This window comes from Martes martes (assembly GCF_963455335.1).
Source record: "Martes martes genome assembly, chromosome: 3".
NCBI lineage: Eukaryota > Metazoa > Chordata > Mammalia > Carnivora > Mustelidae > Martes > Martes martes.
The window spans coordinates 168523628-168541026 of record NC_137890.1 but is presented as its reverse complement, the minus strand read 5'-3'; the positions used below and the strand labels follow the sequence as shown (position 1 = coordinate 168541026).

At 55.2% G+C, this 17399-nt stretch overlaps 1 protein-coding gene across 1 annotated transcript in view; it reads right to left on the bottom strand.

Annotated features, from left to right (window-relative positions):
• The window catches only part of TNS1 (tensin 1), a 133766-nt gene that overhangs the window by 31503 nt on the left and 84864 nt on the right, over nt 1-17399 (bottom strand). Inside the window, exons 17-19 of the mRNA XM_080798523.1 lie at nt 12476-14074; nt 1641-1837; nt 588-663 (exon numbers count right to left, since the gene is read on the bottom strand). Coding sequence (XP_080654649.1) covers nt 588-663; nt 1641-1837; nt 12476-14074 — 1872 coding nt within the window. The remainder of the gene's footprint in view (nt 1-587; nt 664-1640; nt 1838-12475; nt 14075-17399) is intronic.

Genomic DNA, 17399 nt, shown 5'->3' with positions numbered 1-17399 from the left:
GATGAAAAGGCCTCTGCCCGTCAGGGCTTTGCCTCTCCCGTGAGTGCATCACGGGCTAGAGACTGAATATTCCTGCCTGGACCCTGTGGACGGATGAGCTGGGGACTCCTTTCTTCCCCTGATGAAAACTTAGTAGGCTGCATGAAATAGAAGAGGTGCCCGGATGTAGATGGAAATGGGGCTCAGGAGCAAGGAGATCAAGGGGTACAGAAGATCAGAGATACACCAGCAGGTCACAGAGAGTCACTTTAGGATGGGAGGGTGGAGTTTTGCACACAAGATGCAAAACCTCTCAATGATTAGGAAAATTCTAGACTTTGGGAGGCCAGAGACCCCGCAGACGGTCGGGAGGATCCCGATGTGGGGGGTGGCTGCTGCACCCCTACATGCGTGTGTGTGGACAATGGAAGGAAGGGGAGTCGGGCAGGGATGGTGAAGTGAAACGAGCCATCTGGACCTAGAGCGACAGATCTCAGCCCTGCCCTCTGTCAGCATCTCCCCTCAAACCCGAGGTGCTTACTCAGGCTGGGGCTGAGAGCCTGCCTTGCGGGGACCCAGGAAAGACAGGCTTAGTGAGGAGCTCTTACCCCCACTGGACGGTGGGCTGGTCGGGGAGGTTCCCTCCATCTCCTCAAAGGCCTCCTTGTAGCTGTGCAGATGGGGCTGCGGGAGAAGAAGAGGGGAGGTGGGAGGGGATGCCCACTCGTGGCTGTGACCCTGAAGAGCACCGGTTTCCCAGGTAACAAGCCCACATGTCCCCTTGCCAGCCCTACCACCCACCCCTCCTCGAGGAACCACAAAGTTCAAAGGGAGATCCTGACCATTCATGGCCCACCCCCCAACCCCAACTCCTTTGTCACTGAGAGAACGAGAAGTTCTATTTGCAAAGCCATGATCCAGCACGGGTGGAAATCAGGAACATTTGCCTTGGAAATATTCCGCAACAGGGCCAAAGAGAATGGGGCTGGGGATGGGGGACTCGGGTCCTGCCAGAAGGCAGCATAGAAAAGATGTCCAAAAGCCATTTTTAGCCAGAATGACTCGCAAGCCTGGATTTTATGGGACATGGGTCACTCATACCAGAATCTTCCAGCATGGATGTTTAAAACGCCTATTCCTAGGCCCTGCCCCAGATCTAATATGCTGGGATCTCTGGAGGTGGACTTGGGAATTAACATTTTTAACAAGCTCCCTGGTGGTTGTTATGCTCTTTGAAGTGTGAGAGCTACTGCCTCCCATGACAGACAGGTCTCAGAAATGCAAACATTTTGGCATTGAAATTAGATCTCCCAAGGAAACCCCACACCTAGGAAGAATTCAAAACCACTCTTGTCAGTCTATAGGGCCTGGCTGGGAGCTTAGAGACTGTGGTCGTCTGTGTCATACCCTTACCATCCTACTAAACAGCACTCTTTAGGAATCAAGGAGGGAACTTTGATCTCAGTGTTAATCTAAAAAGTGGGAGCATATAAGCTATTTAGGGAGGAAATGCCAGATTCCATGTGCCAGAGAAGAGATACAAGGTGAGGACTGTGTTTCCTGATAGGGCAGGGCCATGCAGATGACACTGTGACTCCTAGACAGTTGAGGCGGGCTCCACTCCTCTCTCTTTGGCCACAGGATGTAGCCCAAGGACTCACCTCTTTGGGCCGCCCTCCAGGATTGAGGGCGATGGTGAGAGCCAGCTCAGGGGAGACGCACTGGACAGGGGAACGAACCCCAGGGCTACGGGGGGACGCGGGTTCTGGAGACTGGTTCTCATACTGTCCATCGCTGGCTGCCCGCCTCCGGAGAGGGGCGGGGGGCTCTGCAGGCTGCTTCTCCCGAGCCTGCACCCCTGGGAGGAATGCGGGGCAGAGAGGGCAATGAGCATTGTAGACGAGAAAGGATCGATCAGGCCCAGTTCCCCAGAGAGGGCGGTGTGTCTCAGGCAGGGTCCACGCTGGAGCTGGGTCTGTCTCACCTCTGGACTCCCCACTGCCTCCCGCTGCCCACACCCCAGGCTTTCTCTGCAGGGTAGGGGATCCGCTGAGGTGGGGCTGGCCTTCCCCAGGATTCTCCGCCCTGCATAGGATTGGGGCTCAAAGCACAAAGGGCTGATACGAGAAACAGATGTCAATGCCTTTCAAACCCTGGAGGCTGAGGGCCAGGGCTTCCAGGCAAGTGAGGGAAGGTGGGGAGAGAAGAGACCGTCTCCAAGGTGACTGCATCAACCAACAAGCAACATCAGGCCCGTGGGGAAGAACTTGGGAGAGAGCAAATAATGCATCATCTCGCAGATGGCGCTCCCGAGAAGAAACAAAGAAATGACTAAGCCTTGTTATGAAGTCCCCAGCCCCAGCTGGACCCTAGAATATTGCTGGCCTTTTCTGGGGCTCCCCAGCCTTCCTTTCGTGCACCTCTGAAAACCTTTACCAACTGCCTTTATGTTGGCCTCTTGTCTACCCTCCCCTCGTTGTCCCCAGAGATGGTCCAGCTTCCGGCCCCGCCCCTCCCCTCCGAGCAGGAGGCCAAAGGCCTGAAGTCATGTGCTCCATCTGCCTTTCTGTGTTCCCTTCCATTCCCCAGGCCGCCTCGGGCTGTTAGCCTTGCCTGCCTTCCTTCCTACTCTGTCTCCCCACAGCTGGGCTGAGCCTCACTGAGCTGGCTCCAAAATCCTAGAAAACGTACTCCCCACGGCCCAGAAGCCAAGACCCGGCCTAAGGACAGGCTTCTTGTCTTCATGATCTTGTGCCAGGACGTCCACAGCTCTAACTTCACCACACCCCCTGCAAGGGTAGGTTAAGCGAGGGGAAGTTCTGGGCTGCACCAGAAGGCACGTGGGACCCTAGCTGCGCCGGCCTTGTGGCCGACACATCGGGAAGCCCTGTCCTGTGGCACGCTGCGCACACAAACACAACTGCATGCATGCACACACACACCACTGGCCCCCCAGGATGTGCCTGTGAGGCCTGCTCCAGACTGAATTGCCTGCCCTCCACAGTGGGGTCTGCGAGTCCCCTGCTCCAGCTCCTGGCACAGCTGCTAAGGTTGCCATGAAAATCACGGGCTGGGAAGCCTTCTGACCTGTCATGAACAGCAGGCTGCCGATGCCAGACTAGGGATGGACATATACTCGCTCACGCGCACATGCACACATAGTCCCTCGGAGACACGGACTCATCGGGTCACATAGCCGGGGGCCCCATCCGGATGGCGGCAGGACTAGTATAGTGTCTATAAGGCAGATGGACCCAGAGGGGTGCGGGGGGAGGTTTCAGGCCTCCTCCTGGGACTCTCTACAACTCAGGGCAGCCTGCCTGCTGTCTCAACCGAGAGAAAACAGCCCTGGATAGGGACAGTGAACCAGACTCATAAACCGCTTGACTTAAAGCAAATAAGCCCTCCTCTTAAAGTGCCCTGATTTTCCGAATAGAAAAATGGGAGGTCACACAGTCCTAACAAGGGTCTGTTAGGACCATGATAGGACCATCAAGCCAGATTAAAGACGCAGCAGGCTCTCCCAGGGCTGGGCAGCTCCTGGGACCCCAGGCTGCAGCCACCTCAGGCTCCCAGCCATCAGAGAGGGGGCTGCCCCGAGCACCACGCCACGTTTGCAGGGGGTTCCTGCCTTCACCCCACTTTTCCCACCTCCACCGAGTCCCTGCCTCCTGGGCGGCCTGGTCCAGAGCTGCCGCGTGTTTCATTCCTGGCAAAAACATTAGAAAGAAACAGACATAACCATTGATTTTCTAATAATAATTGTGACAAAGGAGGCCCATTTGGGAAAGGCTCTAGGGGTTTGGAGCTAAGTTCAGCTCCAAGATTAAAAGAAATGCATTAGGGCTGGTTTCAATTCCGGCTCACCCAGCCCAGCAGCCTCTTTCTGGCAGATCCCTGTGCCTTTGCAAGGGGTGGCCGGGTTCGCTGGTTGGGGATCTGATGTCTGCCCTTGAAAAGTGGGTCTGTTTCCGTTCGAGGCCCTAAATCTCCCCCAGGGACAGAGAAAACGCTCTCCGGTTTGCCCAGAAGCACCCTCCATAGTCAGGTGCTGAGCTGGCTGTAGCCGCCCACAGAAGGGGCCAGACCGCCCGAGAGGGGCTTCTCAACAGTGGAGGATGCGAGATCCTGGTATAGTCAGCTATCCGAGAACGATCACGCCTCCTCAAGTCCCACGGCGGGGGGAGGGATAGGACGACCCCCAAAGAGCTGGACTCTGCAGAAGGGAAAGACCCCACATTCCACTCCCACGGAGATGGCCGCTCCCCCTGCAGCGTGCCCCATGGCACCAGTGGCCAGTCAGAGCCTCTCACATTCTCTGAACACAGTATCTCACTGTTGTTCCCTTTGGCAGGCCCAGATATGCCCCAGAGCGCTGGAGAGCCATGTCCCCTCTCTCTTGTCCTTCTCTACAGGAGGGGAGACAGGGCATGGCAGCGGGGAGGGAAGAGAGCCCTATTGTTCCTCAGCCAAGCTGGGACGGCTGGACACAAGCTAACAGCCAGTGTCACAGAGAGAACACCCCTCCCTCATGTCCCAGAGACTGACCGATGGTAAAAATAGGTTTAGTCCCTGCCACACACCTCCACACCACCACCCTCAACCCCAGGACTTTCTCGGTCACTTGGCCTGGTTCCCTGTCTCTGTCGAGGCCTCTGTGTCCATGTGCTCCACTCCCTACACGTGCAAGCGCGCGCGCACACACACACACACACACACACACACACACACACACTGAGCTCTGGGGGCTGCAGCCCTAGCACACACCCAAACACCCACTTTGGCAGAGCACAGGTGCCCCGAGTCCCATAGACAAACGCCTGGAGTCAGGTTTCATCACACACCGCCCCTATTCCCCCCGGCCCCGGGACTGGCCACGTCCACCCCCGCAGACCCAGCTCTTCTTTCCAGCCTTCCGATTTCCAAAAGCCTGGATTCCTCAGCTCCAGGCGACGGGGCTGGGTGTCCAACAGCATGCCTGGGGCTCCAAAAGCCAGGGTCTCCGGGAGGCCACCTGCTGGGCCAGGGCACCAGAAAGCCACACGGCGATCACACTAGCAGCCCCAGGGCAAGCCATGCCAGCTCCCCTCGGGACAGGTCCACTGTCCCAGATCTGCCCCCAACGCCCAGGTCCGACTGAACACTGCGCTCCCCACCACTGGGCCGAGAAAGGGTGAAGGGAGGGGAGAGGAGGCAGACAGGGGGCATTCTGCTAGAGCCATCTCCCCATTTTCCATGGACTGGGAAGAGGAGGGTCTATGCAAACACCAGATACTGCCATTAGGAGTCAAAAATCCCCACTACCCCTACGCCTTTTCCTGGAAGTGCTCAAGGCCATGACCTGGGGCAAGCCTGAGCACGGCCTATCTCTCCCCTGGGTCTCCAGGCTTGGAGGGGCAGGGAAAATGATGGGGCAACTCCCTCCCCTGAGCTAAGAGCCTATGGGCAGATGCTAGTGGGCATCACCCTCCATGCAGGGTACGCCATATTGGGGCCCGTCAAGCCACCATGCAAAATACACATGGCAGGCTATGATGACTCCCTTTTTCATGGTAGGAAATGGAGCTCTGAGTAACTAAGAGACTTGCCCAGGGTCACAGAGGTGGTCACTGGCAGAGCCCGGACAATGCCCAGGGCTTCTGACTCTTGGACATGGGTCCTAGGATCAGAGATTCGGGATGAGGTCGGAGGGGCAGCCGTGTCCCCAGAGGACCATGCTCAAGAGTGGACAGAATAGCAGGTGCCAGGGCGCCACTCTTTGTCGTGAGCCTGGTGACCCATGCAAAGCACAGCATGGCTCCTGCTGAGACCCTGGCCCAGCAGCCTGGGTGGTCTGGCCAGGGTGGCCGGAGAGCTGGACTGTCCCCGCCTTCACCAAGCACGCTTACTGCAAAGGCATGTGTGTCCGTGGGGAGCCTGAAAGTTCATCTAGTCACCTCAGACCCTGTTCCTAGCAAGTAAGGCCAAAGCCAAAAGCATCAGGCCTGTGTCCATGCAGAAGTGGGAGCACTCGCTCATGCAGAAAGGAGGGGGAGAGAGTCTTGAGAGAGGCAGGAGGGAGAAGTAGGCTGTGGCGGTGGGGGGGAAGGGGGGAGGGTGTAAGGAAGTGGGGAGGGGAGGCAAAGAGAATGGGAAGAGATGGAAAGAAGAGGACAGAAGGAGGAGGAAGAAAGGTAAGGGGGATGGAAAAAAATGAACCAGGATGAGAGCGGGCAAAGGTTAGAAGAAGTAGTCCATGAGAAAGAGGGGAAGAGAAGCTGAGAGCTACAATGAGGGCCAGAGACTGGTAAGGGGGAAGGGTGGAGGGGAACCAACCGGAGAGGGAGGAAGATCGGAGCCGGTGGAGAGGACGCAGCTGGAAGCCGGTGTGTCCCATGCCCTGCAGCTTGGCGTTGTATGCTGCCCACCCCGACCCCGGGGAGCCGGCAGGGAGGGAGGCAAGCGGGAAGAGAAGGCAGAGGGCAGGGAGGGGATGACACCAGGCAAGGGAAGCACCACGCCCACAGCACAGGGGACAGATGGACACAGGACACACAGAGAACGCAAGGGACGAGGCATTAAACAAGACGAAACAAAACAGAAACAAAGAGAAAATCAAGATTAGTTGGTGTTCTGAGTCTGGGATCTGGCCACACGCTTGGAGGGAGGTGGGAGGGTGTCAGACAAGAAGAGAGGGTGAATCCGGGGTCTTGCTTCCCCAGTGGGCAGGTGGGCCTCCTGCTGTCCCTCGGGATGCCACATCTCTTGCTTTTCTAATCCCAGCATGGGGCAAGCAGGTGCTGGCCCGGGACCAGGTGAGCAACCCTATTGCCCCACGACTCACCTGTCCTCATAGTCAACACGGCCCCATCCCGGGACCTCTGTCTTCTCGTGGTCACCTGCCTCTTCTGGACCCAGCGGTGACCCTACCAGCCTAAGCACAAGGGCCACAGTCCCTAGCATCCTAGCATCCCCCTGCCCTTTATCCTTCCCTCACCCCCACCTTTGTAACCCTCTTCCCTGGAGTCCCTTCCACTTCTACTCCTGCCCAAGGCTGCTGGGCACCACCAGAAAGTCCTTAAAATGAGCCCGCCTTGATGCACTATGAAAACCTGCTACGCCCTCCTTTTATCAGCCTTCACTGACTCCCCGTCCCCACGGGGGGCTGCACGGGAAACCCTGCTCCTTCCCCAACGCGCTGCCTCACAAGCTAATCCACACCAGCTTCTTGGCCACTTCCCTCTCGTGCCTCCAATTGCCAAATGCAGGAGGCTCTGGGACTCATCCCTGGGACCTCTGCTGCACGTGTGTTCCCCCCAGGTGCAACCACACGTGCCATACTTCACATGACACCATACACTGGCATCATCACAATGCCCACGTTTCTAGGTTCCACCCTCTCCCCGTGGCAGTTTCGAGGGCATCTCCCAACTATCATGGCCAAGATCACACTGCCGACATTCCCTCCAGGTCTGCTCTTCGCACATCCTTACCCATCTCAGCAAGGAGCAACTCCATCCTTTAGTTGCTCAGGTCCCAAACCCTAGAGCTGTCCTTGACTTTTCTCGTTCATTTCCCATGTCTAGCCTCCCAGACTGTCTACAGTCTAAGCACTTCTCACCATCTCCACAGCCACCACTCTGATCAAAGCAGCAGCTGCCTCACCGTCTCCCTCCCTTCCATCCTGGCTACACCGATCCTTTTAGAACGAGTCAGATGACATCACTGCTCTGTACACAGCACACAGAGTAAAAGCCCAAGTTCTTAGAATCACCTACAAGGCCCCCTGCAAGCTGGTCTCCAGGCCCATTACCTCTTTCACTTCGAGCCCTGCTCCACACCTCACATCAGGTACACCCCGACCTCAGGGCCTTTGCACTTGCTGTTCCATCTGTACGTCCCTTCACTGCCCAGGGCAGCCTTCCCTGATCCTATGTCAGGTGCAACCACCTACCTACTCTACACTTTCCTGCTTCATTTTATCTCTGTGCCACTTACCACCCATCTGACAGATTAAATATGTATTCGCTTATGTGTTTATTGTCCATCTCCCCCATGAAGGCAAGGGTTTTTACCTCTTTTGTTTACCACCATTTTTCCAGACCCTAGACTAACACAGACGAGGAATGCATGCTGAATGAATGACTGAATGGACCTGGATGTAATCTCCTCTTTCCACGATGAAATGTACAAGTTGGGTTCTCAATTCAAGGTCCCAAAGCTTGACACATATATTTCCCTGTATCTGTATTCATCCTTCACTTGTACTCCACAAGGAGGTATCTCACCTCCTCGTTGAGCCTTAATCATCCACCTGGGCTCCTAGGCCTATATCCCCTCATCCTTCCTTACTGGTCTTATTCCAGCTACTTCTTCCTTTCTCTTCCATCATTTTCTTCTTTCTATTCCCTCCATATTCAACTTCTGCTTCTTCTCTAAAATTATTCTCATGGCTTCTATATTTAGAGGGAAAAAAAGGCTCTCCATATCTTGCTGCCCTCCTCAGCTACCAACCTCTTTCCTTTTATCATACAACCACTCAAAAGAACAGTGGGCATCCTGGCTGCACTGCCTCTCTGAACTCACCCCTCAATCCTGTCGTCTGCTTTCCACCACCACCGCTCTACAGAAAACGTGTCTTTGAAAATCCCTGGGGCCACCTCCTTGGAAAGCCCAGTGAATTTCCCCCAGTCCTCCTCCTCGTGATCTCTCCAGTGACACTGTGAACCCCCCATCCCCGCTCCTGAAAATCCTTTTCTGTCTTGACTTCTGGGGTGACCCACTGTCCCTGTCTTCTCTCACTGTCCTGAACACTTCTTCTCAGTCCCCTTCCCCTCCATTCCCCTCATGGCCATTTCATCCTAAGTTCTTTTCTCTCCATGCCCTCTGACATAGAGATCTCATTTGTGGCCAGTCCTTTAACCCATGTCTTTCTGAGGATGACTCCAAATTCTACAGTTTTTTCTATTTTTTCAGGCTCTAATTCCAGATGTTTAGCTGCTTACCATACATGTCTATGTACAGGCTCTACCGTCACCTCAAACTCAGCATAAGGAACACTGCCGTCTTCATCTTATATGAAATCTGCTCCTCCTAACTCCTGGCTTATTAATGGAACTAGCATTCTGTTCCTATTCGTGGAGCCTCAGAATCCCCTTCGATGTCTTCCTCTCCTTCACTGCCTACACCCAGTCAGTTTGTAAGTACATTGGTTCTACTCTTATAGTATCCTTGGCACCCATCTCTTCTTTTTCATCTCCATGGTCAGCACCCTAATACAATCGCCTGACCCAGTCTACCTAATAAACAATGACATCTCCCAACTCAGAGTCTCTCCTATTTTGCATTCTTTCTGCCCAGATCCACCAGATACATCTTCCTAAATTACAGCTCTGGTCATGGCATACTCCCAACTAAAACATGGCCACAGCTTCCTACATTGCCACTAGATAAGATTCAAGCTCTTTAGTCTGGTATTTTAAGACCAACCAGAGGCAGGTCCCAGGCTACCTTCCTTGACTCTCTCTCACTGCCAATATGCTCTCAATCTACTATATTCGTCAAACACTTATGCTTTCCTGGGTTCTTTAAGAATCCTGTGCCTCCCATGATCCCATCCACTTCCAAATTCCTATTCCTCTCCCAAGGCTCTTATTTAAAACTCACACTCAAGATGCTCCTCAATCTCTACCACTGATATTAATCTTTCCTTTTTCTTCACTCCCGCAGAACTTTCTCCATATCTCACTATTGGGAATGACTTCATTTTAAAGTTCAAGCTCTTTCTCCCCTTACTAAACTCTAGACTCCTTAAAGATTAGATGCACATCTGATCACCAACATGCATTGAAATCTCTACCTCTAGAGACATCTGAGATCAGTCCAGTCACAGACTCAGGATCATAAGATAACATGGACTCAACACCTCTGGCTCCTATTTCTTTTTCTTGTCTTATTGCACTGGCTAAGATAGCCAAAACAATGTTAAGTGATAGTGGTGATAGCAGGCATTCTTATTTTGTTCCTGGTGTACCAGGAATGCTTCTAATGTTTCACAAGAAAGTGTGACATACGCTACAGATTCCTGGTACCTACTCTTTATCAAGTTAAGAAAACTACCCCTATATTCTCTGAGATCCAAGCTGAAATAAGAGATAAGGAGTCATTGGATCAAAATGGAATGAGCCAGGGATCTAGTATTGAGGTATGGAGGAGGTACTGAGCCAAAGAAGAAAAGGCAGACCTGCAGGAGAAAAGCCAGGAGAAACCAGATCAAGTTCATGGCCATTAAGGGGTTCTCCCTCAGATCTGAGCTTCCTGGGTTACATGCTGAAGCTTATGTTTGAGCTTCTTGCAGAAGAACGTAGAAGCAGCAGGAAGAAGTGATACTGGCCTGTTGCCTGACTCCCAGGTTGTTGTACACAATGATCCTGCCTTTGCACCTTTGCTTACACCAGTACTGCAGACACTCTGCAGGGTTACGGAGGAATTTGTGCAAACAGGACCTACTGACCTAAGAAATATTTTCATGACAGAGCATGGACCAAAGAGGCCCCTTTATAGCCCTGGGGACCAAATATATCTGTCCCCTCTCTACCTCTCAACCCTTCTCCTGACTGATTCACTCACAGTTGGGGGAGAAGATGATAGCAGGGTTGGGGACAGAGACATTGTACCAACATCTCTCCCTCCCTATGACTCATTGGCAGCCAAAGCCTGAGCAGCGAAGGATATGGAAGCGACAGTCAAGACTTCAGAAGCTGGCAGGAGAGAAAAGGCTGAGGGGAGATGCACATTAAGACGGGCATCCTTCTGGAGCTATTAAGATATGGCTTCCTTTAGAGCAAGCTCCAGGAGAACTATACAGAAGGATTTTCTGGTAGGGAGAGCAAATTCACTCTGATTCCCCAGAGAATCTGTCCATCATTAGGTTAGAGTGTTACTATTCCCCAGGCTACCTCAACTCTGTAAAGTAGTAAGAGGGCCCCATTCCTCTCCCTTGAATAAAACCTCTGACAAAGAAGCCAAGGGTCCCTCTCTCAGGAGTTCAGAGGTGGGAAAAAGCAGAAGATGGCAGCCCCATGTGGACCACGCCACAAAGCCTTTCACCTCTGGAGTTAGAGAGCTACTCATCCTGTGTTTTGACATTCAGTTAAAAGCAATGATGTGCTTCTGGACCAGCTCTCCAGGCGAGGTGAAACCCTGATGGCCAATCTCCCTGCCATCAATACTTTCATCAGAGCCAATCTGAAGTTACTGAGAGTGGAACTAGGGACGGTGCTCTGCTCCAAAGTACAGCAGGGCATCCCTGCCCCCACACCAGGTCCTGGACCCAGCCCAATAGCCAGCCAGCCTGCCCTCAGCTGCTTCCCCAAACCCAATGTCCATCCCCAGGGAGGGGTCTCCCTCTCACCCTGCAGCTGGTATGGTGACTCAGCTTCCCCTAGGTTTAGGGGGAGGGGTGGAGGGCAGAGTCAGCTGCCCAAGCTCTTCTTCTCCTCCCTGAGCTTCCACCACCCTGTCCACTGAGGGGCTTGGCAAAAAGTCCCCTAGCCCCCATCTCCAGCTCACCTCTGCCTGGCCTGACCTCCACAGCTAAACAAACCCATAGGATTTCCCACTGAGTGTGGCTGCCCCCATGGAATGGTCATGGGCTTAGGCCAGCAAGAAAGGAGGAGAGCCCTTCCTGTCCCTCCCAGCGTGGCCCTGCAACACTCTGCCATTTCTTGTCTAGATCTCCCCAGTAAGCTCTCTGGTCGCCCCATCCCCTCTCCTGCCTCCAGAAATGAAGCCCATTCTCCAACAGGAAATGGAGCTATGTTTCTCAGCACCTGCAGCTCATACGCAGCACATCCAAAAGCAAGCACTAACAGGAGGGTTGAACAAGAAGGGGAACCTTGGCCTCCCCACCAAAATGAGACATACCTGGAGGGAACCCACCAGGGATGAGCACTCAGATAGAGCCCTGGCCTTAAGGATGCCCTCCTTTCTCTGTTATGCCTCTGGGAGGGCCCAAGGGGGAAACTGAGTCTATAGAAGCCTTCCTCCCTCCAGGCTTCTCGGTACCTTCCCCCAAGAACTGAAGTCTGAGGACAGCAGGAAGTTGCAGAGAGCTTCTTCTCTCTGCCTAGAAAATCTGCACTCCAGCCCCAAAGTCACCACTTCCAAGAAGCTTTCCCTGATTGCTCCAGGTGGTAAGCCTTGCTTTCCCTCCAGCTCCGGGGATTTGGTCCCCACCCCTGTCATAGTACAGCTTACGCTCATGTGTACCTGTCCCTTTACTGTACTATAAGACACTGATCTTTGAATCTCAATGCCTGCCTTGGAGCCTAATGAATGAGGAATGCAGGGAGGGATGGCTAGCACGTGACAGCCTCTTCTCCAGTCAAAGCAGCACCCGCCAGGGGGTGACGGCTACTCTTGTACCTCCCCCAGCAATATCATCCAAGACCAAAGAGGGCGGGCATGGAGGGAGTAGGAAAGGAGTCCCAGGGCTGATGGTCCCTAAGGCTCTTACCTGCTACCCGGTGGGCTACCAGCCCCTCCAGGTTCAGTGGCTCCTCGTCTGGAGTGCGGGATGGGTCTGAAGTTGCCTCCTTTGGTGGGAACTGAGGCTGAGCAGGGAGGCCAGGGAGAGAGACTGGGGGCTGCTGAGGCCCTGGAGGGCTCTGGGTGGTTGGAAGGAAGGTGGACGAGGAGGAGGAGGCTGGGCTTTTCGGACGGAAGCTCTGGCTGGACCCAGCAGGACATGGTTGATAATCGTAAGGTGAGTATGGTCTGCCAGAAGGGAAGGACTCCAGGGCCAGGGAGGACCGCGGGGCCGGCTCAGGGGTTCCCAAGGAATGCCCACTGGGGATGTAGCCAGACCTGGACTGGGTCAGGGGATGGGGCTGGCAGGGGGAGCCAGAGAGAGGCTGGGAGGACAGCGGGGAAGCCCCTGGCCAGGCCCCCGGCACACTCTGGGACTTGTGCAGGGGGGCGGCTGCCGCGGGCGGCTCCAAATCCAGCATCAGCATGTTTAGTGCTTCGATGGACTGCTCGATCTCCTGCTGGGAGGCCGCCCTTGGGAACTCAGGGAGGCCGGGGGTGGGGGTCTCTGCCAGAGGCTGAGGGCTGGGCCTGCTGGGCCCGAGACTCTCCAGGTGGGCTCTCTCCTGCTGGCGAGGAGGGGGACGAGGCTGCTGCTGCTGCTGCTGCTGCTGCTGCTGCTGCTGCTGCTGCCAGGAATTCAGACCCCTCTGCACAGCCTCCCGGCTGCTGCCACTGCGGGCTGGAGCTGGGGGCAGCTGGGGCTCGCTCTCCGGAAAGGACTGGGAGCGGAACATACCGCTGGGGTCAAGGCCATAGTGGGAGGTGGTTACTGGCTGTGGCCAGGCTGGGTGGGGCCCCTCCCGCTGGTAGCCGGCTAAACCCTCCTGTGCCGAGTAGGAGGGCCGCACAGGGGCAGGGTGGCCGACATGGGCAGGCGCCGCCCGGCTGACGGACTCATAGGGGTAGCCCCCGCCGTTGACCATCGGTTCCCCTGGGTAAGACTTGTCCAGACCGTTGGTCAGTGAGGACAGGGCCTCTGGGTAGCCCCCCTCACTGGTGTTGGTGACCCCGTCCAGGGAGGACAGTGTGCCCATGCTGCCCACGCTGTGCCCGTCCTGGTTGGGCAACTCATCATCCAGGATGTCCGTCTCCCGCTCAGATGCCAAGGCCCCGCCGTTGACGTGAACCTGGGCTGGGACGATGTGGCGGCCGGCGGCGGGTGCAGCCGGGCCCCCCGAGGGGCGCGACCGGAGATGCTGCGTGTGGTACATGGGAGCTGGCTTCTCTCTCTCGACGCCGAAGCCACTGAGCAGGCGGTCCAGCTCGCGCTTCTCCTCAGGACTCAGGGCAGCGGGGGCGCTGGAGGGGCCGGGGGCCGGCTCATCGGTCTTGTCTGTCTTGGTGGAGGCTGTGGAGTTGCCTGAGTCGCTGCTCACGGAGAGGGTATGCTCCACGTGGTTGGGGGTGGCTGACAGGGCAGGGCGCACGGCGTTGACGGCCCCAGTGCTGCCATGCAGGGAGTCCTTCTTCTTCACCTTGGCGTACAGGCTCCCATCCAGAGGCCCCTGAGTGTGTCCCACCACTTCTGCAAGACAGCCAGAGGGCAAACAACAGGTGTCAGTGAAAGGCTGGCATGCCCTCTCATCTCCCCGAGGAAGGGAAGGAAGGGCTGCCATTCCCTGAGTCCTAAAACCTCCTCACACCACTCAAGACAGAGCTGAGGTCAGGGATGTGAGGGACAAGGACAAAAGGACCCCTACCCAGGCTGTTGGGCCCTAACACCCAGCTCCAGAGCTGTGAAGCCTAAGTGGGCGGGGAGGGGGCGCCTGGGAGCAAGGGGCCCCAGTCCAAAGCCTGGCCCTGGCATTTCACCAGCCTCCCAAGGACCTGGAAGTACTGGGTCAAGATGGGGCTCAGCAAAGCCAGCAGTCCCCGCATCGGAGGCGACACACCTTCCCTCAGAATGCTGGGCTCCTGGGATTCTGGAAAGAGGATCCAGAGAGCAGGGGGGCAGAGGAAGCATCTCAGGGATCCAGAACACAATAGGAGATGTTCTCCTCAAGGAGGGGTGTCCCCTGTGTCATTTTGTCTGGGGACCCCATGAGCAATACTTTCTCTGAAAGGAAATAGTGAGTGCTGGGTGGCTCAGGGCCAGAGGGCTGACTCAGGAACGAAGAACGTCCCCACCCAGAGGGACTCAGTGATTTCACACCCTGTACAGTCAGCAGCCCAGCTTCCAGCCCCCGACACACACACACACACACATACACACGCGTGCATGTGCACGCCCCTCCCCTCCCTTCACTCCAAGGCAGGCCCTCAGTTGGCAAGAAAAGAAAGCCCCCCCCCAATACGGCAAAGTCCAGCCAGACACCAAGAGTCACACGCACACACCATCCACACACAGGAAAACCAGACACAAAGACGTCCCGAGACACACACGCCAGCTGGTAATCACCCAAGTCAAACACCCACAATTCACCCAAACTGAACCCCTGGTGCACTCTCGGGGTATGCTAGATAGGTGCCCCGAGGCACTTTACACAAACTTCATTTCCAGTCCCACGAGTCAGGGAGTATCACGCCTCCTTCAGGAACAGGAGAAAGTGAGATTCACAGAAGTGAAGCCATTTATCTACAGATACACAGTATCTGGTAAAGATGGGATTTAAAATCAGAACTAATTTAAGATATAATTAAAATAAAACTAAATTAAAGGCAAAATTAATTTAAAATCAGAACTTCAAAAACCATCCCATTTTTATTATTTCACACCATCCATCATATAACACACAGAGTAAACGAAACACGTAAAAGGCAGCAATACCCCAAAATAAATACTTAAATCTAAAGCCACAATCATTTCAGAAAATACAAGCACCTACCATGCCCAAGGATCAGCCCTCAGGCCAGAAGTGGCAGCCTCTAAAAATAAACACTCGTACAGAAGCCCACAGCCAAAAACAAGGGATCAGACAACCACAAAACAGGAACATCGTGATCAACAGACATACACACAAACCACAGGCCGACCAAATGACGTCAGCGGGAGCAAGCGCAGCGGTGCCCAACGAGGCACAGCATCCACGCACACCCCCCAGGGGCTGGATGTTCCCTGCCCATTCACCTAACTCTCCAGACCCATCTCTCCATCCCCTGTTTTCCCCAGGCCTTTGGGACCTTGGCCAGCAGCAGGTCCCAAGGGACACTGGGCCAGAGTGTGCCCGCAGCCCCAGGCTTCAGGGGATGGGGCTTGTCGGGATCAGGAATGGGTCTGAATCTGGTCCTTGTGCTGGGGCCCCCAAGGTCTGCTGAGATCAACTGGTCTGTCCTTGCCTCTGAAGGTGTCAAAGCTACTGAAGGAGAGAGGCTGCCTGCATGTCGTGTTCTTCCAAAGAATTGGGCTCCCTGCCACACAAAGAAAGAGACCCCAGCTAACAGCTTCCATAGGGGGGAAGCGTTGAAGACAAGAGCTCTGCTCCACTCAGATTTCTGGGGGTGGTTCCCAGGAAGGGGGGGCCCTTAGACCAGTCAGTGGGAGGCCGAAGAGCTGTCCTTCCTTCCCACTGTGCCTGGAAAGTGGCTGGCCCCAGAGAAGGCAGGCTCACACTGCGAAGCCAGCAAGCTCCTCCAGCCCCGGCAACCCCTAACCTCCCAAGTTCATGCTCATGTGGTTTGGGAAGCAGGGATAACAACAGCAAAGCAAATGGTAGAGTGTCCAGCTCCCCGTTTACACTTGGGGGCAATGAGAACCACTGGGTACAAACCAGGGTAAACCAAAAACTATTGTTTCCTTCAGGGTTCATAAAAGAAGAGCTTTTGGCAAGAGAGCTACGAAAGCATCCCCTGAGGGAGACAGGGAGGAAGAATTCACACTGACTACCAGTACCTGATATCTTGCCCCTTTGGGCCCCTTCATTGATTGCGACAACATCAATATTAAACCTATTCTGCCGTGTAATTTACCCCCACACGGACCACTGTTTGCAGCAACATCGGGAACAGTAACCGCCAGGCCACTGAAGTTGAGTTAGAAAATCGAAGAAGTGCAGATTGTTTAACTAAATCTTTTCCACACGATACAAATGGAAATGTCTATTGCTGTCCTCCAAGATGGAGCCGGCTGCTCCTGACCACCGAGCGCCTGCCCCATGCTCCAGGCTGTCCTATACCTTCACTGGTCTCCCTCTCCCCAACAAGAGGGGGCTGTGAGGACAGCCAGGCCCATCCCGGGTCTAGCCCAGCCCCCGGGAGGGCTCCGCTGAAAGCCCAGTGTATTGGCATGACCCCAGCATGGCAGGTAGCCCTGTTCCTCCCATCAGAGATGAGTGTCGCCCCCCTGCCCCCCACACCGGTACACACATGCTCGTCCTTCCCTTCTGCCGGCCACTGCGGCCACATTAAGTGCTACTTAGCAGGACCACAAGAAGCCGGAACACAATGTCGGTTTCACTCTGTTAAGGCAGGAAGGGCAAGAGAGAGAGGCAGGGCAGAACAAGGAGAGGGAAAGAAAGAGCCAGAGGAGAGGGTGGGGGAAGACGGCTTTGGGGCTCTCAAGCCGGGGGGTCACGAGATCCGACTCAGTCCCAGCAGCCTCTGGGGGCACGGCCAGCTCAGAAAAATCCTCTCGGGTGAGAGGGCACTGGACACCCAGTGTGGCAGGGAGCAGGGGACAGAGGAGGAACCTGCCAGACCGGGGCCATGGGTAGCAGCACGGGTCACCATGGAGGAGAAGGACAGACAGCAGGGGTAACACAGGTTGCAGGCAGCCCAGAATGGGGAGCTCCCAGCCCTGCAGGTCGGCCAGCCGGAACGTCCTGTCTCGTGGGCCGTCTCCCTGGCCGCTTCTCTAGGGAAGCCGAGACGCCCACAGTCCCTTCAAGGCCCCATTTGCTTTGTCTGAATATGTC